This window comes from Gossypium hirsutum, chromosome A03, assembly GCF_007990345.1.
Source record: "Gossypium hirsutum isolate 1008001.06 chromosome A03, Gossypium_hirsutum_v2.1, whole genome shotgun sequence".
NCBI classification, from domain to species: domain Eukaryota; kingdom Viridiplantae; phylum Streptophyta; class Magnoliopsida; order Malvales; family Malvaceae; genus Gossypium; species Gossypium hirsutum.
Genome location: NC_053426.1, coordinates 105,237,272 through 105,263,131, shown reverse-complemented (window position 1 = coordinate 105,263,131; position 25,860 = coordinate 105,237,272). Strand labels below are relative to the sequence as shown.

General features: G+C 30.4%; 2 protein-coding genes across 3 annotated transcripts; both read right to left on the bottom strand.

Annotated features, from left to right (window-relative positions):
- Positions 1-1,093: 1,093 nt before the first annotated feature.
- On the bottom strand, positions 1,094-6,003 carry LOC107886796 (DDB1- and CUL4-associated factor 13). Of its 2 annotated transcripts, none has more exons than XM_016810864.2 (16): positions 5,705-6,003; positions 5,513-5,624; positions 5,378-5,405; positions 5,085-5,183; positions 4,885-4,954; positions 4,737-4,771; positions 4,554-4,628; positions 4,368-4,463; positions 3,623-3,686; positions 3,288-3,341; positions 3,004-3,089; positions 2,859-2,919; positions 2,701-2,765; positions 2,508-2,613; positions 1,790-1,878; positions 1,094-1,534 (listed from the first exon to the last, which is right to left on the bottom strand). In XM_016810864.2, exons 1-16 carry the CDS (start codon positions 5,858-5,860, stop codon positions 1,372-1,374), a joined length of 1,359 nt encoding a protein of 452 aa, XP_016666353.1. In that variant the 5' UTR covers positions 5,861-6,003; the 3' UTR covers positions 1,094-1,371. The 2 variants fall into 2 exon arrangements, with proteins under 2 accessions (XP_016666353.1, XP_016666354.1); XM_016810865.2 differs by having other exon boundaries at positions 5,513-5,629; positions 5,705-5,964.
- Positions 6,004-15,514: 9,511 nt separating this feature from the next.
- LOC107886797 (protein E6-like) lies at positions 15,515-16,569 on the bottom strand. The gene has a single exon (XM_016810866.2). The coding sequence runs from the start codon at positions 16,473-16,475 to the stop codon at positions 15,711-15,713; it is 765 nt and encodes a 254-aa protein (XP_016666355.1). The 5' UTR covers positions 16,476-16,569; the 3' UTR covers positions 15,515-15,710.
- Positions 16,570-25,860: the final 9,291 nt, after the last annotated feature.

Here is a 25,860-nt window from a genome sequence, read left to right as displayed (position 1 = left end):
TGAATTATCAATGTGTTTTATTATAGTACGTGGTATTAACATCGTTAGTGAATCACAAAACTAATCAATGAAATTTGACACGTAGAATTTTTTTCTAAATTAAATCCACATGAATAATATAATATTATGTGAAAACTAAATAAAATTAAAAAAATAATTAAACATAGGGTTAATAAAAAAAAGGCAATACTAATTTGCATGAAAGTACACTTTCATAGATAATAAAATAATATTATTTAAAAATCAATTAAAATATTATTTCAAATTGAAAACTCTTTGGAAATGACTATTTATTTAAAGGAGAAGATTTTTGCTCATGTAAGTTTAGTTTTTTTTTTTATTAATGATAAGTCTAGTTTTTTTTTTAGTTTTCAAATAATATTATATTATTCATGTGGATTTGAGGATTTGGAAAAAAAATTCTACTATTAAATTTTTATTGATTGATTTAATAATTCATTAATGTTGTTAACATTAGCAACTATAATAAACGCATATTGATAATTCATTAATCATATTGGATATTTTAAAGTATCACTACCACATTAGACATGTTATGAAAGTTCAAGTACAATAATAAAACACATATTGATAATTTAAGTATCACATTGAACATTTTTAAAGCACAAATACTATATTCAACATTTTGTGAAAATACAAACATTGCATGTGTACCATAATTTAGTGTGTATATGTGCTTTTAGAAGAATATATTAAAAGATGCACAGAATATTTCAGGGTAAAAAATAAGTTTAAAAGGCAAAGTAGAGTAAAACGAAGCAAATATTTACCCAAAAATATCCGTCCCGTTAGAAGAACGCCGGTGCAGAATCCTTATATCTAGTCTTGCCATTCCTGGATATAGGGCCAATGTCCTGAGATGTATCTTAGTTTGCCTTGACTCGTAGTTGTTTACTATAATCTGCAGCAAGTAATCATCACTTGTTTAGGTCATTTACTCTTTCCTATTGTTATTTGCGAGTCTTTAAATGTAGCGACCTATGCCCAGCTCCTTTGGATGGCTGAAATTTTAGTTTATCCGAGAGACAGAACATCGATGGATAACAAAATGCCCAAAAAGGACCAACTGCAATTAAATGAAGCCCAGTATCCATTTTTTCATTCGTTAATAAGCCTTAAAACCAGATTATAATATTCATTACAATTACAAATACATCTATCAACTTTTTGTGTGACAAAACTGTTAATTGAAACAAAAAGAAGCTGCCTCAGCTTACTACAGCCTACATTTAGTTGAGGGTCGAGCACAAAAGTCACGAAATTCAGGAAATGCAGTCAACTAACATTCGGCTACAGAGAACTGCAGATATGCAGTGCTGATGCTTGTTCAAGGAAGTTCCTCAGGACAACTCACTCAACCTCTTTGATTATTCTTCTTTTACGAACCGGTTCAGTCACAATGCTTCCAGGGGCACTGTGAGCTTTCCTTCTTTGTTCTTTCCTTCTTTCTGCTTCAATCATAGTGCGTCTAAGGTTGGCTGCCTTATAAACTGGTCTTGGCAAGTGCCTGTGCCTGCATAATCATAACCAATACAGGAGCATTAAGAACTCACTACAAAATCACTACTAATTCTCTTGTGCCCAAGTTCATTTATCTAAGTTGATAAAATAGGGCTTAACATATAAATTTCCTAGTGCATAGTTTTTAAAATCCTTAAAATGTCCACCCTAGGGAAACTCCCTAAAAAAAGGTAGGGAAATATGGGTATTTTATTGACATTGCCAGAAGTTTATAAACGTGAACCAAGTCTCTTCAGTTTCAATTTACCTCACAATACGCTTAACTTCAGGCAGATGCTTGTAACGATTCTTAACAGCTTCAAGATACTCATGTTTCTTTCTTTCCCTTGGAAGTACCTGCATAAGGCAGAAGAATGGATGAGATATTTAAGTGAGAGATAGAATAAGAGAAATTACTTTTCAGGCAGAAGAATGGTGTTCGTTGGTTAAGTGGAAAAAGTAAAAGGCTAGAAGGAAGCAGTGAAAAGAAAATAATTTTTGAGTGTGCTTGGTAGGAAAGAAAAGTGAGAGGAAAAAGTTAGAGAGATGATCATTTTCCATTTTAATGCATAAAACAAACCATGCCATGATAAGAAAAAAGAAAATAAGGGATGTATGTTAGTTCAGATTTATGCATTTTTCAAAGTTTTCTTTTCTCTTATTTTTCAACTCTACCAAGCAATGAAGGGAAGAATTACTCTTTCTTTCAATTTTTATCTTTCCTACCAAGCGCCAGATAAAAAGAAAAATGTATATTGTCTATCTTTCTACTCCGTCAATTTTCCATCTTTCCAATTTTCTTTCCACTCTACGAAGCAAAACCTAAAGCTACATCTCAAAGTCTCAGAGCCTAAATAGACCAAATATTTTCTGTTATAAATGTTGATTCCATTGATAAGACAACCTCAACAAATTTCTCAGTCGCTAGGAAATATGACCTAAATGTAGAAACCCCAATGAATCATGTGAAATGAATAGATTCTTACCACTCCCAATTGTTCTGATGCTTTAGCTTTCCAGAGCCTAAGGTTAGTATCATCACTTCCCGAAATGACATAACTGGCATCACAGCTACACTTCACACAGAATACCCTAAAAGAAGAGGAAAGTTGATCATCAAACAATGACAGATTCAAAAAACAGACAGACTATTATTATCTAAATGATTAGAAACTAAACCTTTGCATTCTCTTCGTATGGTAGATTTCTCGACTGTGACCACCATTATACTGGAAAATTCTGACCTGTAGAAAAAAGTTCGTTTAGACACTAACAATGGCCCTGATGAACAAAAACAATGCTGCAATTGAATTAGAAATGAGAAAAGAAAGACTCACTGTTCTATCATAAGATCCAGTTACAAATTCCCGACCAGTTGGTGAGAAATCAATATCCATTCTGGAAGAAAAAAGGAAGAACTTAATATTTTCAAGAAAATATATTACTTGAACATAAAGTAACAAGACTAAAAATAGGTCATACACTGCAGAAACATGATCTTTGTGCACACACTTGGCCTCCTCCAGCTTTCTGGCATCATAGCTGTAGCAATTGCAATCCTCATTTGCCTGCACTTAAAAGAGCTCTTCAGAACAAATAATTCGTTCCTTTTTCCTTTACTTTCTTTTTCTCATTTTTGTTCTTTTTCGATGGGTGGAGTAATGCTGCCAAAATGATCAACTAACAGACAAGATTTGGCAGAAATCTTACAGATCAAAGAAGGTTCTATAAGTAAATGGAAGGACACTTCAACTTGTCACACTTACCGAAGTGAAGTTCATAGGCTCCATTGGGTTCCAAGCAATAGAATTCGTTTTCGTCTGCAACAAAATAAAAGTCAGATTCCCTTTGATGAATCACTGATTTTACAGTATTACTGAAAAGCTATCACTAAAAGCAAAGTTACAAATATTAACCACTAACAGAAAGTATTCTGCTGAACTCTTCCGAAATCTACATTTAACAAGTTATACATCTCTTTTAAGGAAAACTACCACAATTTATAATTAGATAAAAAAGGACCAAAAAATTATCCGACTTTTATCCTCTCAAGCAAGAATATCGGTTCCATGTTTTCATACTCAATAGTGTCGAGAATTACCCTCATAATAACTTTCCTTGCCGGGGATGACATTCGCAGATCATACAATGTTATGCTCCGATCACTAAAAACAGAAAAAATATATGCAAATAATCATATACTCTTTATAATACATACTAGAACATTGAAAAGGAGAAAATATGTTTTCAGGATGCCAAAACATGGGAAACATTTTCAACACCACACCACTGGCTGGAAGCATATTTCAAAAGTTAATGACATAACATCACCCATAAAATTCCTTAGATTAAAGAATACCATAAATCATATCTAAATTAACAAAAAGGTCATACATTTTCAACTACCTATTTTGATGGAAAGCATCAATAATAGCAATATAAAATGACACTATCTCAGCAGCTGTCAGAGAAAGAAATAAACAAGTACATAGTGTGTCATGGAAACCCCATGGTAGATAAATATGTTATTAGAAGACTACACTACACTGTTTTGGTGTCTCTAAAAGCCAAGCTAGCTGACGTTACTGATCTCACCACTACACTGTAGCTCCCTCTAATTTCATCTTTAATTTATACTTAAAAGTAAGGAAGGCTGAAACATGAGTTATATTTAGTATAACTTGATTTATCCATATGAACATCATCATTCTGTTTCAATCGCCTATTTTAACTTTCTTGGGACAGAACATATGAGATTTGAAAATTGAAAGGTTCTAGCATTACATGCATTTTCCATTTTCATCAACCATATAATATTGTAACCAGAAACAAGCATCTACACATACTTAGCTGATGTTGCCAAGATATTCGGCTCTCCTGGATTAAATCGAACAGATATAGTTGTGTCTGCTCCCCAATCAAAAGTGTTCACTGGCTGAGACCTAATTAAAGAAAGGCATATTCTCATAAAATAAATATATAAATCAGCATATAGCAGAAGGAAAAAGATTAAGAGAAGTTGAGATCAAAACCTATTGTGATTCCATATATCTACTTGAGCACCAGCTGTGGCAAAGAGGTCACCATCCCATTGGTGATCAACAGCCCTGAAGAAAAATAAACATTACAATTTACACCTAAGAAGGAGAAAAAAAAAAACGCAAGAAGAAAAGGCTGAAAGAATATTGATAATTTCTGAATGTCATGATCCTTACCGGAATGCATTCTTCCAAACATAAACTGCTACCGGCTGAACAATACAAGTTGTAGATATTTTAGAATGATAACAATGAAATTCTTGATCAAACAAGATAGAAATCTTTGCTTTCGTAGAAATATGAAAATATTGTAAAAAAGACATACCTTAGCTGAATTATCAGAAAGATTATCTGAATCTGCAAGATTAGCATCAGGAACATTCCAGAGCCTAACACTGAAAAAAGAACAGAAATAACAGTGAGAAAATTTAGGTGATACTTAGAGATAGTATGTGTTCAAGTTCCAGGTTAATCAACCGTCACTAGAGATCAAAAATCAACTTCAGCTATCAAAATTTGTCTTACGTGCAATCACTTCCACATGATACAAGAACGCTTCCATCTGTTGATACTGTCAAACCTTGTACAGCACCTTGGTGACCAGGAAATTGACAAACTGTTCGCCTTCAAATCAAAATTTCAAAAATAAATGCAAATTGCAATGCATTTTAAATGATAATGTAACAATATAAAACCTACCAAAAATCCATCAAAGGAGAAGAATAAAATAAGTTAATAAAAATGATATTTGAAACCACTACAGCTACCAATCATTATAATACGACATTAAATTGTAAAGAAAAATGTACTACGAATACCTGGAAGCTAAATCCCAAAGTCGGATATCTGCAAAAAGATGGGAGATGAGAAGTTAGAATCTTTTGCAATAACTTAGTCTTACGACGGCATTAAAATTTGGTACTAAAGAGATGAAAATAATATATATAAATTACCTCCGTCGTCAGAACCAGAAAAAATTGCTTTCAAGTAATTTGGGTTCTTTGCCATACACTTAATGGAATCTCTATGCCCATCCATAGCTCCAATAAAGGGTCTTGCAAATATCTAAACTAAGAAATCAAACATTGAGTGAAACTTCAAATTTTAAAAAATCAAACTAATTCAATCCGAAATTGATAATTTACCTTGTCCAATTTGGCTGCGTTAAGAGCTCGGACGTACTCGACGGCTTTCTCTTGGGATCGTAGGCTGGGGTCGAAATTACGAAACACCCTCTGCAGATCTTGGCTTCGTTCTCGAGTGAACTCATCTGTAGAACGTGATATTACTTTCACCTTCATTTTCTTTCACTTCCTATTTCTCTCTCTCTTTCTAAGGAGAATCTCGGTCCTCAGAAAGCAAAACCCTTACGGAATGGAGAGTCAAACTAAAACCCTAGAACTAGAAGACAGAGAAAAGCAGGGCCAAACAGTGAGAAGATTTCACTTTAACTAGATAGGCAGGGTTCACTTAGATAAAAGCCCAATACGAGCAAATCTGTTTTATTTTTTTTAGGTCTGTATAGACAGCAGAGTAATTAAACAAATATTATAATTAATAGGTTAATAATTAATAAATATTCACTTTTAATTACAAATAATTATAATTATATGTTGGACTAACAAGAATAATTACATTATAACTTTTATATCATGTTTAGTACTACAAATTATAATTACATAATTTATACTCTTAAAAAATATTAATGACTATAAAAATTATTAGCACAATAAAAAAAATTATAAACAAGTAACAAAAATTAAAATCAATTTATCATGTACATCATGTTAATTAAAAGAGTGGTTGATAATAAGATTACTAATAAAAATAATAAGAAAAATAAATAGCATATACACTTTTATCTAATTGTTCTAGTGTTACATATTTGTTGGGTCATTCCCTCTTTAATATTTACCATAAGCTCATTTTTATCAAATGTTGGTCTTTGACTGAGTTCATCATCATCTGAATTTGAATATGTATTATTAAGATTATCAAAATATTTTTCTTCCATGTACTATTTGAAGTACGAATCATCTCAAATCCACTTATAAATGAAGCTTTGAAGTATGAAACATGCTAGTAGCATCCAACCCTTTTTTTTTTATGCTATACTAAGGTGACATTGCAAGTATGGGAAATATTTTTTTTTAGAATAACAAATGTTCTCCCAACCATATTTGGAAGCTTTAAATGTCTCATTAAAGAGTTCGAGAGCCATCTCTGATACTTGTGTCTAGCTCTGTTCTCTCAAATGGTGTTCAATAAAACCTTTTGTATTTGAATAATTAACATCTATCATATAATATTTGAATTCATGGTTTAAATAGTATATAGCTTTAATCATAAAACCTTATATAAACTTAGTGTCTAATAACATTCATAAGAAAGAATTGTATGAAACAGTGACGCCACGTCATCTGTATCCATTTCTAATAGTTTTATGCCACATCAATATTCTTATCCTAAATTTCAGGATTTTATCCTGAAAAAAATCAAATCCAAATTAAAATATTGAAATTCAGGATAAAATCCTGAATTTCAGGATAAGAATACTGATGTGGCATAAAACTATTGGAAAGTGATACAGATGACGCGGCGTCACTGTTTCATACAATCCTTTCCCACACTGGTAAATAATTTTTTTTATCACAAAGTATTTTTACAAATAAATTATGATAAACTATAATATGTTTTTTTTTTACGAATAAGCATAATTTTTTTATATTATATAGTAAGGACATATAAATAAGTTATGTCCATACTTCTCGAAAATAACTTCTATTTATAAATAAATATATTATAATACTTTATAAACAACAATAAATTATTTTTATAGTATAATTTTTTAGTATATATGATATAAGAAATCTTTGGTTATAATCATCCCAAACATTCATACGTATTCATGTTTATAATATAAAAATTTATAACTTAATTTAAAATTAAATGGTGTAATTAGTTGCATAATTACTTCAATTCTTATTCTCCCCATAAGAATTAGAGAGTGTCTCCAATTACACCCGATCCAATGAAATCCACCAATACAATAGCTACTCAAACATGTCACATTTGTGTAATTATACACAATTAAATTTAAATTCAAATTCAATTTTTAGGTTGCTTTCTAAACACTTCCGTCTTTTAGATCAATAAAAATATAAATCAAAATTAATTAATTAATAACCATAATTGAGAATAATTTAATGAAAAATTGACTAAAATATAAAAGAAAAATTATTTTAAAATTAATATTATAATTAAACTAGTTTCTAAAGTCACTTGCCTTACATATTATTTTACACATTTAATTGTTTAATTAGATTTTAAAATAATTTTTTTAATTATTGTAATTAATTTAAAGTAATAATTATTATTTAAACTTTTAAATATGATTAAAATATATTAATTTATTTAAAAAAATAAAATACTTCAATAATAATAATAACTTCAAATAATAATTAAAGTATTTTTTACCATATTCAATGTAGAATATAATTTTACGCCATATAATTAATACAAAGTAAAATTATTTAAAATAAGAAATAATAAACATAAACAACATATATATCAATTATTTTTATCATTCAAATATATTTTGCTACTAAAAAATTTTCTAATCATTATTAAAATATTTGTACAAACTATAAAAAATAATATATAATAAATTAAAATTATTATTTTTTGATATAAATTTATCATAAATAATATTCAATTATTATTTTTTGATAGTGAATAAATTTATCATAATAATTCATAGATAATATATAATTAATAATATTATATTATATAAATGTATTATTTATAAAATTTTATATGAAATATAAAGTTACATGTTGTATAAATAATTAAAATTTGTTATTTAAAATTAAAGTAATATTTTTCGTTAATGGAAATATATTAATTTAAATATAAATTAATTCAATGTAAACTTTAATTTTTTTTATTATTGTATGATTTTTTTATACAATATTGGGTATGAGATGCGGTCAAACCATTGAAATCATATTTTTAGTTATTTTTAAATTTAATTTGTTTTTTTATTTAGCTTCTCACATAACCTTATATTATTCATGTGAATTTGATAATTTAGAAAAAGAAAATTCTACGTGTTAATTTTTCACTGGCTGGTTTAGTAATCTATTAACGATGTTAACACCAAGTACCACAATAAAGCATATATTGATAGTTCAAATACCATATTGGATATTTTCAAAGTGCAAATATTATATTTGACATTTTATGAAAGACCAAGTACCATAATAAAACACATATTGATAGTTCAAATACCATATTGAACATTTTCAAAGTGCAGGTATCACATTTGACATTTTATGAATGTACAGGTACCATAATAAAACACATTTTGATAGTTTAGATATCAAATTAGATATTTTATGAAAGTACATGTACCAAATTTGACATTATCTCATTTAATATTATTTTTGATACAATGAACTATATCTTGGAAAATTTTGATTATGAAAAAAGTTTATTGTTATAGCGGAAGTTTAAAAAATTTTAAAATCAAGTCGTTTTGTGATATTTATAATAATAAACTTTCTATCGAAAGGTACTTATATTTTGTGCGAGACAGATCCAAAATGTTCTTGCTTTCAACCGAATAAACTTCTTCGCTCTCCTTATATTGCAAATTGCGTCGAGTATGAGCTTGGACAACAAGAACCAAAAACAATTTGTTAGTTTCATTAGGAAAGTAATTCACTCAACAAAATCGGTAGAAATTATCATTTACTAAAAAAAAATTATTCTAAGAAAATAATTTCCATTACTGTAACGCCCCAATCTTCGGGAATTCTGTGAATGTTGGCATAGGTTTAATTATGTTAGTGGGCCTCTAGAACGCCCAAGCCTAAGATAGAACCCGGCAATTTTAGTTAATTTTTTTCCATAAGAAAAAGGGGGTGAAATTATGAAATAGGACCTATGTGAAAATGTTTGAAAATGCTATAGGCTAAATTGAAATGGCCAAATAAATAGGAGTGCAAAATAGGAGGATTTGCATGACAAACCTCCCATTTTACATGAAGTGGCCAGCCATCATGTTGTTGTAGACAAAATGTGCACTTGATATCCATAATTTATGGTACAAATTGATACAAATTGATAATGGGTTAGGTAAATGTTCCATGATAATGGGTTAGGTAAATGTTTCGTGATAATGGGTTAGGTAAATATTCCATGATAATGGGTTAGGTAAATGTTCCATGATGGGAATTTCATGTCTTTTGTATTAAAGAATTAAATTGATGAAATATGAAATTTTATTAAAAAAAGGGGTGAAAAGAACAAAGTTTTGTCCATCTTTGTTCATCATAGCCTAAAGTTAGAGAAGAGAAGGGAGAGGAGAAAGGTCTTGAATGTTCGGTCACTTGGGGAAGAAAATTGAAGGTAAGTTCATGGTAGTTTGCTTTTATTTTGAGGTTCATGAGTTCTTCTTGATTCTACCTTAACTCTTGAAGCATATTTTGGTTTTTGGTTGTGTTGTGAGCATTTGGTCATGAATTAAAATGAAGGAAATGGTTGTTGTTTCATGTTCTTTTGATGAAAAATGGAAGATAGGTGAAGTTGAGCCAAACAAATGAGCATGCATGTGCCTTAGATGCTAAGGGGAAAAATCGGCTAACATATTGTTCTTTAAAATGATGAAATGGAGATTATACTTAAGTAAAATCATAGATATGTGATGATTGATTGGTGATATACATGTTTAAATAACAAGCATGCAAGTTAGGTGTGAAAGAGTGATTTGGTAATAAATCTGCTTGAGACAACAGCAGTAATGTGACTTTGGAAAATCACCATAAATTGTGGGAGATGAGTTAGAAGCTACATAAATTATGTAATTAAAACTTAATGAGTCTAGTTTCAAATGGAATAAACGAGAACATATTTTGAATTCTGTACAATGAGAAATTTGATTCGTAATGAAGAGTGGTCAGATTAGTCAAACAGTGAAACATGGGAAACTTTGAGAAAAATCTGGTATTGATTGGCTAAACCAAAAATTCTGAAAATTTTATGGATAGAAGATATATGAGTCTATTTTCAGAGAAAATTAACGGTACTTTATTTGGAGTTTCGTAGCTTCAGTTATAAATGATTTAGTGACTGTTGCTCAGAAAGACAGCTTTCAGTGAAATTATGATTATGTGGTAAACATTGACAAAAATTTGTTAATGAGTTGCTTATTGATTTCTTATAAGCTTACTATGACCTGTAGGTGTGGTTGGTCGAATATTGTAAGGGGTTAATACGTAGTTTGTATTTGAATAGTTAGATTAACGTGTTAGTAATCCAATTGTAGGCGGTTCGTGTGTGGATCTCGTCAGCATATCGTCGCAAACAAGTGTGTAACTAACACCCTCTTTCTTAGTCTAGATCGGCAAAAGCCGAAAAGCCGAAATGCTGAAAACCGGTATTTTGTAGATTTGTGAGTGTGCGAATGCTCGTGAGGTAAATCGATTAATGTTTTTGGTAAGCTACAAAATTTGGACTGCAAAGTGCATGATTTCTGTGCCCTCGATATTTTTGGGCTTAATGGGCCAAATTTGGAATGATGGGCCAACGGGCCTAATTCGGTAAGAACCCTCGGTACGTGATTCTGTTAGTATGTGAAAAGTAGGAATATGCATGAAAAACCCTAAAATAGATAAATTACTGAAATACCTTTAAAAGTAGAAAATTTACAGTTTTACCCCTAGTAGATAAATTACCGAAATACCCCTAGGGTTAAATTGACCTAAATGCATGTTTGACTGTTGTTATTTACTGCATGCCATGTTGTTATTATCTGATGCATGGGATTGGGATATTGACGGAGGAAGTACTGAAAGTGGCTTGTCCACGTACTGGAGGCTTTGCCTCAATTTACTGTTAACTAAGCAGCAAGACTACAACTGTGGAGTGTTGGGCTAAGTGGGTTGAGCTATTCCCCACATGGAGTGTAGGGCTGGTACGGGTGGAGTGTAGTGGTTGGTGGGTTGAGTAGTCTCCCCAAATGGGCTTACATATGTTATTGATGTTGCATGTATTTTGAAATGGGCCTATGGGCCATACTGTTATCTGAATAAGGGGCTAAGGCCCAGTTTATTGTAATCTGAAAAGTGCTCTGGTCTAGTACCACTGTTACTTGAATGGGCTTAGGCCCAATAGGCTTGAGCTGACTTGGGCTTTGAATGGGTTTTCCTTACACACTGAGTTTCCCCAAACTCACCCCTTTTATTTTCATCCACGCAGGAAATCCCCAACCATAGTGGGCTTGGAGCTGTGAGAGAATTCGGAGTGGCCACCCGTTCTGAAAGTTTGGTTTTCTTCTGGTGAACTGGACATCCTATTATTTACGTTGAGGTTTGGGTTTTTAAATGTAATAAGGCCGCTTAATTATTTTTGATGGTTTTAATATGTATTACTAAGATAGGTATTACTTATTTTAACTGTTGAAATTGGATAGCTTTAGGGCGCGTTTTCAAAAAAAAAACAATTGATTTCAAAATAATATGACAACAAGCAAAGCTTCCACAATGAAAGTATTTTCCAAAATTAATCACTTTTCCTAAAAATGACTTAATCAAATCGGTTTCCTAGAAATATACATGACGTTAAGGTGTGGCAATGGCGGTGTGCATGTCTAGGATTGGATCCGAAGGGAGCTTGGTACTTAAGTAGTCCGATAGACTCACCTCCTCTTTTCAGGTTTCCTACCTGGTGCACAGCTTCCATTCACTTTAACCTATAATGAAATTATCTTTTAAAACACTAAGTAGGTTTTTCTGGATCAACAATATAAAATGTTTTGAACGCTTCGATGTGGCATGTCGGATCCGGCCATAATGTCTGGACCGGGTATGGGGTGCTACATTTACTTTCTAGCAAAATAATAATGTATGAATCTTATGTGTTAATAGTTCTACTTATGTCATCTATTTATAATGAGATATTAGAGAATCCTATTAGAATAAGCATAACACAAATAATATTTATTTAATAGCATAACACTCTTTTAGTCTAACTAGAATAAGACAGAAGCACACCCTAGATAAAAACACTAGGGTTGTCGCCCTTGACATTTAAAATGAGGAGAATTAGGCCTCTCATGTATTGCGTCTAATTATATGTATTTCTTAAACTTTTGATTCAACACTTTATAATTTAATTCAACCCAATATTTGTTTTCTATTCACAAAATAAATATTATTAATTTAAATAATTTATCAATTAAATAAATTTCTCAACCAAATCGTATTTCCATTAAAGTCATGACGACTTTAACCTAAAAGAATCTATGATGAAATATATTTAATTTTAATATTCAATGGATTCATAATGACTAATTAATTTAAATTCATTTTCAAACTTCAATTATTTAATTATAATTAATTAAATAATAAATTGAAAATCTTAAATTAGTTCTCAAGTAATTTCTATATTTAGTGAGAAAACACATTTATTTGTGAAAGCGATTCATTTCTCTGACTTCATCATTTTTGTTCATTTAGTTCTATATGTAATTCATTTTTGTTTCAACGAGTTAGTAGATGGACTGATTGGATATATATCATTAGAGCTCAAATAGTTTCTAATTAAGTTTTAGTCTTTCGTCAATTAATTATAAACTTATTTAGTTATGAAGTCATTCCACTATATATAGTAATTGCATATTGTTACGAAAGCTACTCAATAAATGCTTGTCCAATGATATTTTCATAAGTATATTACCCTCATAAGATATCCTCAATCTCTTTGAGATAAATTTGTTTTCCTAATATGATCTTATTTTATCTCATGGTGACAATTACATCTTTCTTCATGAAAAGTCAATTACTATCAAATAATAATTAAGTCATTTATCACAGTGACAAATGAACCATGACCACATTTACTTTTTATATATAATGTAATATTAATGAGAGGATCATTTACCCATTAGTTAGACTATGAATTCCACTATTGTGAATGATGCTACGCACTACGGAAGCCATATGCCTAATGCATCAACTTTCATTTTTTTATCAATTTGAACTCAGATTTTTACTTACATTAAAGTATATGAGTCACATATATATAATCCATCATCCACACAGTATTAAGGTATGTCACACTATGAATGTCATAAGTGAATAAATTTATAAATAGATTTAAGATCTATTCTACTTGAGTCTTGTCTGATGATCAAGATAAAGCATCACCCTAATTGTACTTGAGAGATAACATATTAATTTTTCAATCTGTTTGCTCATTTTTAGTTAGACTAATGACGTATTTAAGTTCATCTACTAATACAATTTTTTTTTGTATTACAATCCGACCATGTAATATCGCTTAATATTAGTTAAATGCTAGATAATCAGTGAGTCAATATTTGCTTCCATTTTGCTTTATATGCAAAAACATCGAGGACAATATACATAAGGTATTAATGTAATTAATAAATATTTAATTAAATTAAATTGTTTGAAAAATACAAGTATATACTTAAACGAAAATACTACATTACTAGCATTAGATCTCAACACTATAACTTCCCATAACACCCTAACATTTAAATAAGAGGATAAATACACTTCAGCATGTTCAAACCTATGCACTCTTGCATTACCAACAATGTCGGTTCCAATCGAAATCATATTCAGTCAACATCCCATTTAATATTGTTTAATAATACATTTATCCCTTTGTGCTTTTTTTTTACTTGTTTTATGTTAATACTTAATCATGATATTTAAGAAAACAACAAAAAAGGAAAAAGAAAATTAATTGAATGAAACAAATATATTTTTTTTAGACTGTGGAACAGAACAAATTATCCTTGCATTGTGGGGTTGGTTAAAATATTCACAGGTGTTCCTACTTCTTCTAAATTTGAAATTTAGTTTTTATATTTTCAATTTTAGAAATTTAATTTCTTTACTTTTTTTAGATTTTAAATTTTAGTTCTAGTTATTATCACTCTTAATTGTTTTTGTTAAATTTATTAATTGATGTTTTAAAATAAGAAAAAAAATTCATTTAATAACCGTATAACTAAAAAACACTATTCTAATGAACTTAAATTTAATAAAATAATAATGACATATTTTAACCATTCTAGTTCCTACACTTTGAAATCAAGCTAGCTTTCAATAGGAATTGGAGAGTAGATCATGTCCTTTTACATCCTATTAAAATGAGGTGCGACTTTGTCTATTGAGCATTAGTTTGGGAAAAGTATCATGGAAGTCATTATATTAGGAGTTAAATTGTATTTTGTCTCATCTACTCAAAAAAATAAGCAAATTAATTTTTATATATTAGATCAAAGAGCTTTATGTTAAAAATTTCATCTATTTATGCTATTAAAAATTAACGTGGTTGATAGAATAATCAGATAGTAACATATGGTATGCCACGTGTACCTCATGTTGATGTACAAAAACCAGTTTTTAACAACAAAAAATAGATGAAATTTTTAACAGAATGACCAATTTGCTCTTTGATCTAATGTACATGGACTAATTTGCTCATTTTTTAAGTAGAGGGGACAAAATGCAATCCAACTTTTAATATAGGGGACTCTATGATACTTTTACCGCATTAGTTTATATGTTTAAGTAGGTGCACAAATTTTCCTTTTTCTTCTTATAAATTATAATATATGTTAACCATAATTTTTTCTCCAAACATTTAAATTAAGTTTGAATATTAAAATTATCAGTTGATAAGATTTTACTTAAATACCACCCCACCTAAATAGAATAATTCTTGAATGGTAGCCCGGGACTGGAATGGAACAGAACATGTGTGATTATACCAATATTCCTTATTCAATTTACCACATAATAAATTTTGGGGTCACTTGGATTCTGAAATTTTAGCAATACCAATGATTCTTTCATTTGAATCAGACCAAATAATAGTTAGCTCTTGCAAGAATAATTAAAATTAAGTCCAAAATGTGAAACTGTATAGTCTTGGATCCATTTTGATTTGTAAAGCATGAACTATTGTGCAAACACAAGTGAATGCTATAAAATAATAAAACACAGGAAAGACTTCATAAACTTCAATCTTCCTCATCTTTAAATATATGAACCACTATATATGTCAAACTCCTGTTTCCTTTTTCATTCTTGAATCATGATAATCAAATATCTAGGGCACATACTCTTCTTGCCTCTCCATGTACTGATCTTCCTTGTTCTGAAACTCTTCCATGGAGTTGAACTCATTGGAGTTCTCTGTATTCCCATAGTAACCTTCATTTTTAGTAGTTCCCTTGCTTGATGAAAACTCATATCCATTAGGGTAGTACTTCTCATTCTTCATATTGTAATAATACTTACCACCTTCTACAAATCTGGTGTCACTCATTCCTTGTCTCTCTGTCTCATACCCATTGTTGTTGTAGTTGTCATTGTAGCCATTGGTGTTGTAGTTCCCGCTGTAGCCATTGTTGTTGTCGCTGCTGAGAGTGTAGCCATTGTTGTTGTACTTACTTGTGGTGTAGCCATTGTTGTTGTTGTTGTAATTGTAGTTGTTTTTCTCGTAGCCGCTCTCGTATTTTTCATCCGCAAGTTCTTCGGCGAAAAGATCGTTTTCAAAAGCGGTTGGAGTGTTGCTAGTGGTGACACCCTCTTTTGCAGGGGGAACCATGCCAGAGCCATGACCATAGAGGCCATAATAAGGATCTTGGATACCAATGTTAGCCGGTGCCGCTGCAGGTGCCACTGTCGGTGCTAGTGCCGGCGCCGATGCTGGTGCTGGTGCTGGCGTTGGTGTAGGTACCACTAGAGGAGAAATTTTGGCCCCAAGGTGGAAGATCTTGCTAAAGAACTTGCTCTCCCTAGCTTGAATCTGGACAGAAGAAGAAAGCAGCAGAAAGAAGAATAAAACAATGTGGTTTGCAAAGGAAGCCATAGTAAGAAAATTAGAGGAAATACGAGTGTAAGTTGATGGTGGGAAGCTAGCATTAGTGACCAAGTTGGTTTTATAGAGATGGTTGGCGTGGTGATGGGCGGGAAATTATGCGCCGATTGAGGAAAGAAAAAGAAGTGGGGGAAGAAAATAATGATGACAAGTAGGGCATGGAGCATGTGAATGTCCGGCAATTGAGACACCTAAAATCTTTGATTTTCATCGGTCAATAAAGAGATCATGCTTCGTATAACTTTCTTTTATTTAGGCTCCTTTTCCTTTTACTTACATCAGAGGGTAGTGGGAAAGGAAGATTTGGAATGTTTCAGTTAAATTAGTTAAACATATTTATGCTACATTTTTAAATATTTGAAGAATCAATTGATTGAATTTTAATTTTCGATTGATATTGACATTATTGTCAGTACAAGAGAACATGAGTTTGAGTGTGTTGAAGCATATTATATTCCTATTTAAGAGTTGGGAAAGAATTATGAATAGTTTTAGGTATTGTATAAAAAAAGAGAAAAAAATATATATTTAAAGAATAAAATTTCAATATTTATATTAAAATTTTAGCATGATTGCATGTGGCAAAGGTTAAGAGGTTGATAGTAATGAGATGAGATGATTAGTTAGTTAGGAAGACATGGCAGTGATTACTCCTTTGTTTTAAGTAATGTTGAAGGAAGAATTTAGATGTTTAATGGTCGGAAGCTTGAAATTCAAGGAGCTGGGAAGCTACGCTTTTTGACCTTTTAAAACTCCGCTCCATCAGGAAACACATAATTCAGCACCTACCAATTTTACATTCAATAAATTCAATCAATTTATTTCTTTCCTCAAAACCGCTTAATACAAAATAAATTTAATTATTTTTTTATTCTATTTCACTTAAAATTATATCATTTTTTATCCAACAATTTAATTATAATCAAGTAATACATCAAATAGATTTTATAACTTAATTTCAACATTTAATTTTTCATTTTATCAAACATAGTCATCTTTGATGTTTGAATCGGACTAACCAATTACTTGAATTGAGAATCAATCCAGAAAATGACATTGAACCAACTAGACTGAGAATCACTTCAAATTGATTGAACCAATAATTAAATCGATTAAACTTCGATTTCTTAATCAGACCAATCAAACCGATTAAAAAATTGTTAGAACCATGTCAAAGTTAATTTAAATATTTAATTTTGTTGTTATAATTTATAAAATAATTGTTTATGTTGTTGATTATAATTTGTGTTTATTTACAGGTATGATGTCACATTTGGTACTTATACTTTTATAAAATGCTTAATGTAGTACCTAAACTATAGAGCCATTCATGGGTTGAGTTGAAGCTCGATTTAAAAAAAAAAATTCACGCACAAGCCTGTGTTCGGATTGGCCCATCCAAAAAGCACATTTCACTATTAAAAAATAAAAAAAATTAATTGATATTTCATAATTAAATTTAAATTCTAAAATATTTTTCATTGTTTAAATTAAATTCGGGTTAGCTCAAGATCTACTGAACTATCAATATATATTTTATCATGGTACCTGTACTTTTTATAAAATATTCAATGTAATACTTGAATTAACAATATGTGTTTTATTATAGTATATAGTGTTAACAACGTTAATGAATTGTAAAATCAACCAAAAGTTCAACACATTAATTTCTTTTTTTCTAAATGAAAATTTTTAATTTATATTTTTAGTAACTAAGCTCATTTCCATTTATATTTGGAACTGAACTTTGAACAGTTGAAGGTTGATGTAAATGAAACCAAGAAAAGTTGTCAAAAGTTGATAGGAAGAGCATATATGTGTTCGTTTTGGGCAGATCAGAGGTATTTGGGTTGTTATTATGGGATATGGGAATGGGGTGTGTTCATTATTGGGTCACAGTTGTGGGTCATTTATGTATTAGGTTGGGTTTAGAGGGTGTAATTCGGGTTTCATATTTTTGGTTTCTAAATTTAACATAAATTTCTAATTTTAGAATTTAGTTTATAAAACATAATTTAATCTTTTCACTTTGTTAATCCATGACAATTTTTGCTTAAAAATACCATTTCCAACTCATCATGCTAACATTTTTTTTCATTAACATTTTAATTAAAATATTTAACAAGACTAATTAATTAATTATTATATCATAAAAATAAAAAGATTAAATCACGTTAAATTAAATTTCAAATTCAAAAATAGTAAAAGAGTGAAATTTATAATTTTACCTAAACTTAAAAGCCGCCAATTGTCCAGTTAAATGCCTTAAAAGACATAGTGGTAGATTTATCCTTAATATATATATATATATATATGATGAATTTGACCCTTGTTCTTTTTAGTTAAATTTAATCCTTAATTTTTTAAAAACAGTCGAATTTAATTAGAAATATTTTTAAAAGAGTCAATTTTTTTGTTAACAAAAATACTAACTACAATGTTCAATTTTTAAGCATGATAGCTTTCATGCTAATCCACGTATATTTATGCTCTTCTTTTTTTTTTGAATTTTTATGAATTTTTTTATTTACTTTTAAATTATTTTTTGGGGTAGCATATAAAATAAATAGTGTCATATTAGCATAAAGAATACATAGATTGTTACACAAGTTGTCATATTAACGTCGTTAAAAATTAATGTTTTAATCAGTATTCTCATAAAAAAAAGTTGATTTGACATTTTTTGAAAGATCCAAATTTAACTCAAAAAATTAAAGATAAATTAACAAAAAAATTATTAATATTAAACTTATTAACCAATAAAAAAGTAGGGTCAAACAAATCAAACTAAATGTAACACCCCTAATTCGAATCTATTGCCAGAATAGGGTTACAGAGTATTACCAGAGTTTATAAATCAAACAGATAGAAAATGCAAACATTTTATATCATATAGCATTCATGTCCAAAAACCAATCAAAATCATACATATTGTCCCTTATACGAGCCCTCAAGGCTCAAATAACGCATTGAAAACAAATCGGGACTAAATCAGAAACTCAAAATTTTTTTCGAAAACATTTATAACTTTCAACACCGTAGGGGTCACACAGCCGCGTGGCCAAGCTGTGTGACTCACACGACAATGAGACACACCCATGTCTTAAGTCGTGTGGGTATACTGACTTGGGTTACACGACCAAGCCACACGCCCATGTGTTAGGCTGTGTGAACATACTGACTTGCAAACGTTTACAAGCTATAAGGGACACACGGCCGTGTGCCACACACAGTTGAGACACACGCCCGTGTCTCTGCCTGTGTGAACGAAAACAGACTATTTTACAAGTCATTTTTCTCACCCAACAAGGCATGTACCTACAGTTAACATTATGCATATAAACAAACCATATTATGGTATCCAAAACAAGTAAAATCAAGCCTTAAACATGTAGTATATTCACATATAACCAATATGCCCTTTGGCACTTCCAATGACAAATATAAACATGTTTAACCATGTAATTCATGTAACCAAGTAATCAACCAACTTTTATGTATAATTGCATTAATACACAACATGTAAATCATTTATCAAAACTTACTGTTTGGTACCAATTGTACCACATATTCAATAGCATTAAATATATATACACTTACTATAACATACTACCAAATCACACCAAGTTTTAAAACATATTTCATATGCATATTCAACTACTATTTTACCTATCATCATTCAACCACAATTCATTCCACACATCTACATTATAAGGCAAATTATGGACATATCAAAATACCAAAACACAAGCCAAATAAGTGACTAAATCTCAACAAAACACATATAGGCCAAAATTTAGCCAAAATAACCTATACATGCCATTATAACCAAAATCAAACCATCTGAAAGTATCGATAGAACCTATGGATAGTGTGATATAACTCTAATAAGCTTCCAACCCGATCGAGCTTCCGATAATCTGAAAAATAAAGGAAAACAACTACATAAGCAATGAATGCTTAGTAAGCTTGTATAAACTTTAATCATATCAATTCATTTCAAATATGAAATTTATACATATAAAGGATATTTCAATATCGATACTATAAGATTTGTGAAGCTATATTTAACAACTCATAAGGTGAACAAATCCATAGCATACTCTTTCATGAGCTTAAGTATATTTTCATTTGAGCATCTACCATTTCAATGCAACTTATAATTAAACATATTACCATTCAACCAACAGTTTGGCACTTGCCTAAGCATCAAACAACAACATTTGTTAGCATACTTGAACATATTTCATATAAATTCAACACCGATAACCTTATTATCTCAACATGTCACACTTGAGTTTATTACTTGTCTCAACTTACGTAATTTCCATGTATCAACATATCAAAGATATTCATATATGTACATGTCATGATACATAACATTCTCTTACTGTTTCTTCATATACATATATCATCCATTTCAATATATCAATATATCATGTACCATCATTTCCATGTATTTCATGTATATACTTGTATTAGTTTGTATTGAACTCATATTGTCTCATAATAGTACATTTCTCGTTGAACCATTTAGAATATCATTGGACACACGGGTAGTACACACGAGGTGTACTGAACTATAATCCGTCAATTCATGTACATGTATGATCATACGAGCTGTTAATTATAAGCTTTTCCGAGCTATAAATAGTAAGCTCTTCCGAGCTGAATAACGGAAAGCTCATGCGAGCTGAGTATCGGTAACCCTAATGACATATCATTTGTATTCTACGAATTCTTAAGGTTCAAATAGGACTTGGTAATCGTCGTACGTCTTTGGATTTACGTCGTTTCGTAACACAATAAATTGCATACTAACATATATATATTGATTTAATCACATATTAACATTTTAATCAAAATTATACAGAATACAATTCATACGAACTTGCCTGGCTAAATTACAGAAATACCAATATTTAAGGGCATTTTGGTAGTTTTTTATTTTCCTCGATTTTCTACTCGATCTTGAGCTAAATTAATAATTTCATTCAATTTATTAATTTAAACTATAAAATAATTCATTTCATGCAATTTGGTCATTTTTGACAATTTTACAAAATTATCCCTAAAGTTTTACTTTTATTCAATTTAGTCCCTAAACCCAAAACATGCAAATTAACCATTTTTAATACAAACCCAAGCTATCTGAATGTTCATAGTATTCGAAAAATCTCATTTATGCAACAATTTCACATTAAATCATTGTATTTTTACTATTTCAACAATTTAGTCCCTAATTAGAAATTTCATCAAAATTCACTTAATAAAATATTTTTAAATAAAAATTAATATCTCAAATTCATCATTTAACATAAAAAAAATCACAAGATTCATCAATGACAACATTCAAAATCTTTAACAGTTTCAAAATCGAAGGTACGAGCTAGCTGGACCTAGTTGCAACAATCTCAAAAACATAAAAATTATAAGAAATAAGATCAAATATACTTAGATGTAAAGGAACAAAGCCAGGACCAAAGCCAGGACCAAAACCCCATCCATAGCTATGGCGTTCGATGGAGTGAAAAAGAAGAAAATGAAATTAAAGTGTTTTAATTTTACTTTAATTACAAAATTGCCATTGAATATATATTATTTAATTCATTTTCAACCATTATGCCGACCCACTCATTATTTATGGCTTAATTATCAAATAATCCCTTCCTCATTTATTAATAAACCATCTAATCACCTAAATGTACTAATTAACAAGTTTTTCACCTTTTTTCAATTTGGTCCTTTTCTCTTAATTAACTATCGAAATATTAAAATTTCTTAATGAAACTTTAATACCACCTTAATGACACTTCGTAAATATTTATAAAAATATTTACGGCTCGATTTATAGAAATGAGGTCCTGAAACGTCATTTTTTAAAACCACTTGACCTTAGGATCAAATCACTTAAACTTAATAAATTGTTTATATAACGTATATTATCATATCAAAAACCCTTTTAAAAACCATATTTTACTCATAAATATTATATTTAATATTTACGAACTTACTCATCGGATTTAGTGGCCCCGAAATTACTATTTTCGACATCACTAAAAAACGAGCTGCTATATTAAATGAATTGAGTTGCTTCAATTTAGGTTTTTGGATTTTTTACACACCCAAGCAACATAGAATTGGGTGGATGTCAAAGCTGAGATATTAGAAAGCACCATTATCGCTCTGCTGGCTTCTTTTATGCTTGCCTTAAAATGCCCAACACGATTGATAAGGCTGTTTTAGTGTTTATGTAACGCCCCAAAATTTCTAATTTCGCTATTATGAAAATATAACATGAATATTTGTTAACTTTAGTGGTTATGTGTTTTGGGAGTGTTTGGGAGGTCCCAAGTTCAAGTTTTTGCTTGGGCAAATTTTGGTATTTTGAATGAATTAGGCCTTACTCTTATTCAGTAGGCTTTTATTTGATTGTTGGTAAAAACATATCAAGGTGGGCTTGCTGGTTTGGTGGTTAAACAGAGTGTTAGTGTGTAAGAGGTCTTGTGTTCGAGTCTTTACATAAGTAGAGGAATTAATTTTTGTTTGAAGCGTGTGCCGTGGTGGAGTTCAAATTAAACTAGACTGCTGAGTAGTTGTGTTTTAGTAGGTTAATAGGGAGTGTTTTTAGGAGATAATTGAGGAGAAGTTATCAAAATAAGATTTTCTTCTTATTAGTTTTCTATTTTCTTTTTTCCCAACAAATTTTCTAACGTTAGACTTTTGTTTCCTTGATATTTCTTCTCCATTCTTGTTCACTTTTGGTTTTTGTTCCCCTTTGGCCGAATCTTGTTTCTTCTCTTTCTCCTCTCTTTTCGTTTTCTTGATCGGTTCATCTCTTGCTCTATAGCCGAAATTCTCTTCTCTTTTCTTTTACTCTTTTCGTTTCTATATTTTTTGCGAGTCATCTTTTTGGGTGCAACTTTCAACTTCATCTGTTTCGGTAAGTGAAATTTTCCCCCTTAGTTATTGTATTTCGATTAGGCAATTAACAAAAGGTTCGTTTTACTCTCGTTTAGGTGTTGTTCAAAGGTTTTAAGCGGATATTCTAGTGTGTGGAGATGACTGGTTATCGGATTCGTCGCGATAAGTTTTCGAATTGTTGTTGGTTTAGTTTCTTGAGTTTTATGTTGGGGATATTTAGTTTCATTGACGAATCAAGTGATTAATTAAGGGATATATTGGTCAAATATAGGTTTTTGAAGGCTCGGGTTACTTTGTACAGCGAATAGATACCAGGTGTGTGTACCTGAAACGCAGAAAACGAGATTCAGCGAAAAGCTAAAATTGTTTGCTGTCGAGAAATAAAAGAAATAAGAGAAAATAATGTGAAAAACTGTAGAGAAAGGAAATAAGAGTGTTATAAACTTGGAAATCAACATTTTGCACTAAAATAGTTTTGGACAACAGCAATAGTCTAATTTTGAAAAATCATCAAAAATAGTGAAAATTGAGTTAGAGGTTGAATAAAATATAAAATTAAATTTTATTGAGTCTAGTTTTTCATGAAAGAAACAGTGTAAGCAATGAGATTGTAAGTTATGAGATATAATAAATTTTGTGAGACAATGCCAGAATGATTTCGGGTTCCCCTGTTCTGACTTTGGAAAATCATAAAAAAATGTAATAAAATAATTAGGGGCTTAAATTTATAAGTTTAAATCCTTAATGAGTCTATTTTTAAGAGAAATAAACAGAAACATCATCCAAATTCCATACTAAGAGATAAATAATTTTTAGTAAGGAAAGGTTGAAGTTGTCAAACAGCAGAATAATGATAATTTGAAGATTTTACTATACTTATTTGATCTATAAATTCTTAAAATTTTATAGTAGAAAGGTATTTGAGTCTAGTTTCAAAAACATCAAGCCGATCTTAATTTAAAATTCTGTAGCTTAAGATATAAATAATTTAGTGACAATGACTCAAGTAGACAACTTTGAATGAACATATAAGTAAATAGTGAAAACATATATGAATATTTAACTAGCATGGGTTACATTAAAAATGAATCACACAGCCAAGGCCAATTTGGGCCGTGTGGGCCACACAGGCGTGTGAGCCCTTTTTTTTTGAAAAGTTGTCCAAGGTTACACGGGTCGCCCAAGCCGACTGTGGACTTACTGAAGGGGCAGTAAGCCCTACTTAAACTCCTATACGAGTGATCTGTCTGTCTGATTTCTGTACCGAGCATGAATTATGATATCTGAATGTATGTACTGTAATTGCATAATAGCATGACATCTTTTGTATGTTGCATTACTTCGAGGTGGGTTACTGTTATCTGGAGAAAGTGTCTTAAAGGCTATTAAGACTGTTATCTGGCGGCTCTGCTGCAAATTTCTGATTATGTGCCGCATTTTGGTACAGCATGGAGTGTAGGGATGGGTGGGTTGATTTAATCCCCACATGGTGTGTAGGGATGGACGAAGATGGTGTGTAGAGGCTGGTGGGTAAGATTCTGATGTTTCTGCTATTGCATATTGTATTTGAGATGGGCCAAAGCCCTAAATTATATCTGAGACTGTATCTGAATGGGCCAAGGCTCAAACTGAATCTGTAATAGGCTCAGGCCCATTCTGTAATTGATTATTTTCTGATGTGTATCTGTATTATGTTTTCTGCGGGGATTAAACACAGAGTTTGCGAAAACTTACCCTTTTTTCTATTTAATTTGTATAGGTAATCCTCATACTTAGGCGGATCGGTGCAGTGGAGGGCTCGACGGTGACCACCACTACTGAACTACTTTATTACAGCTTTTGATTTTATATTACCTTTGGGTATTTATTATTGTAATGTTGGGACTTTGGACTGTTTGGTTTAAATTGGGATTTTATACTGTTTTTATGGATTTTTAAACTGTAACTCAACAAAACATGATTTTTTTCTAAAAACTAAGATTTTCAATTTCGTAAAATAATTGGTTTCAAAAGCTTCTGTTTAAAAGACATGTTTTAAGGCAAATCAATAAGTTCACGTTTTTTCTGAATTAAATAAAAGCTAATTAACTGGAACGGTTTTAACTTGTCAATCTTGATTTCAAACCCCATTCCATGTGACATTGCTAGATTCGACCATAACGTTTAGGCCAGGTTTGAGGTGCTACAGTTTATCCTTCATCATCTTAACCAACTGATTTATACAATGGATAAACTACTAAAATAGTCATTTTTGTTTGCTTCAGATTATATTTTAGTCACTTATATTTGAAATGTTACGTTTTAGTTACCTATGTTATCATGTTGTAACATTTTAGTCCATGAGCTGGTAATTTCCGTCAATGGTGTAATGGTAAGCTGATGTGGCACGTTAAATCATTATTTCAAACAAAAATTTTAGGTTAAATTCTACAATTGGTCCCTATGCTTTTTT

Coding starts and splice junctions, on each gene's coding strand:
- LOC107886797 (XM_016810866.2), bottom strand. CDS start 16,475: ATGGCTTCCTTTGCAAACCACATTGTTTTATTCTTCTTTCTGCTGCTT.
- LOC107886796 (XM_016810864.2), bottom strand. CDS start 5,860: ATGAAGGTGAAAGTAATATCACGTTCTACAGATGAGTTCACTCGAGAA. Junction 4,629..4,736: donor GTTTGGAAGAATGCATTCCG/GTAAGGATCATG, acceptor ATTTTTCTTCAG/GGCTGTTGATCACCAATGGG. Junction 1,879..2,507: donor CATCAGAACAATTGGGAGTG/GTAAGAATCTAT, acceptor TGCCTTATGCAG/GTACTTCCAAGGGAAAGAAA.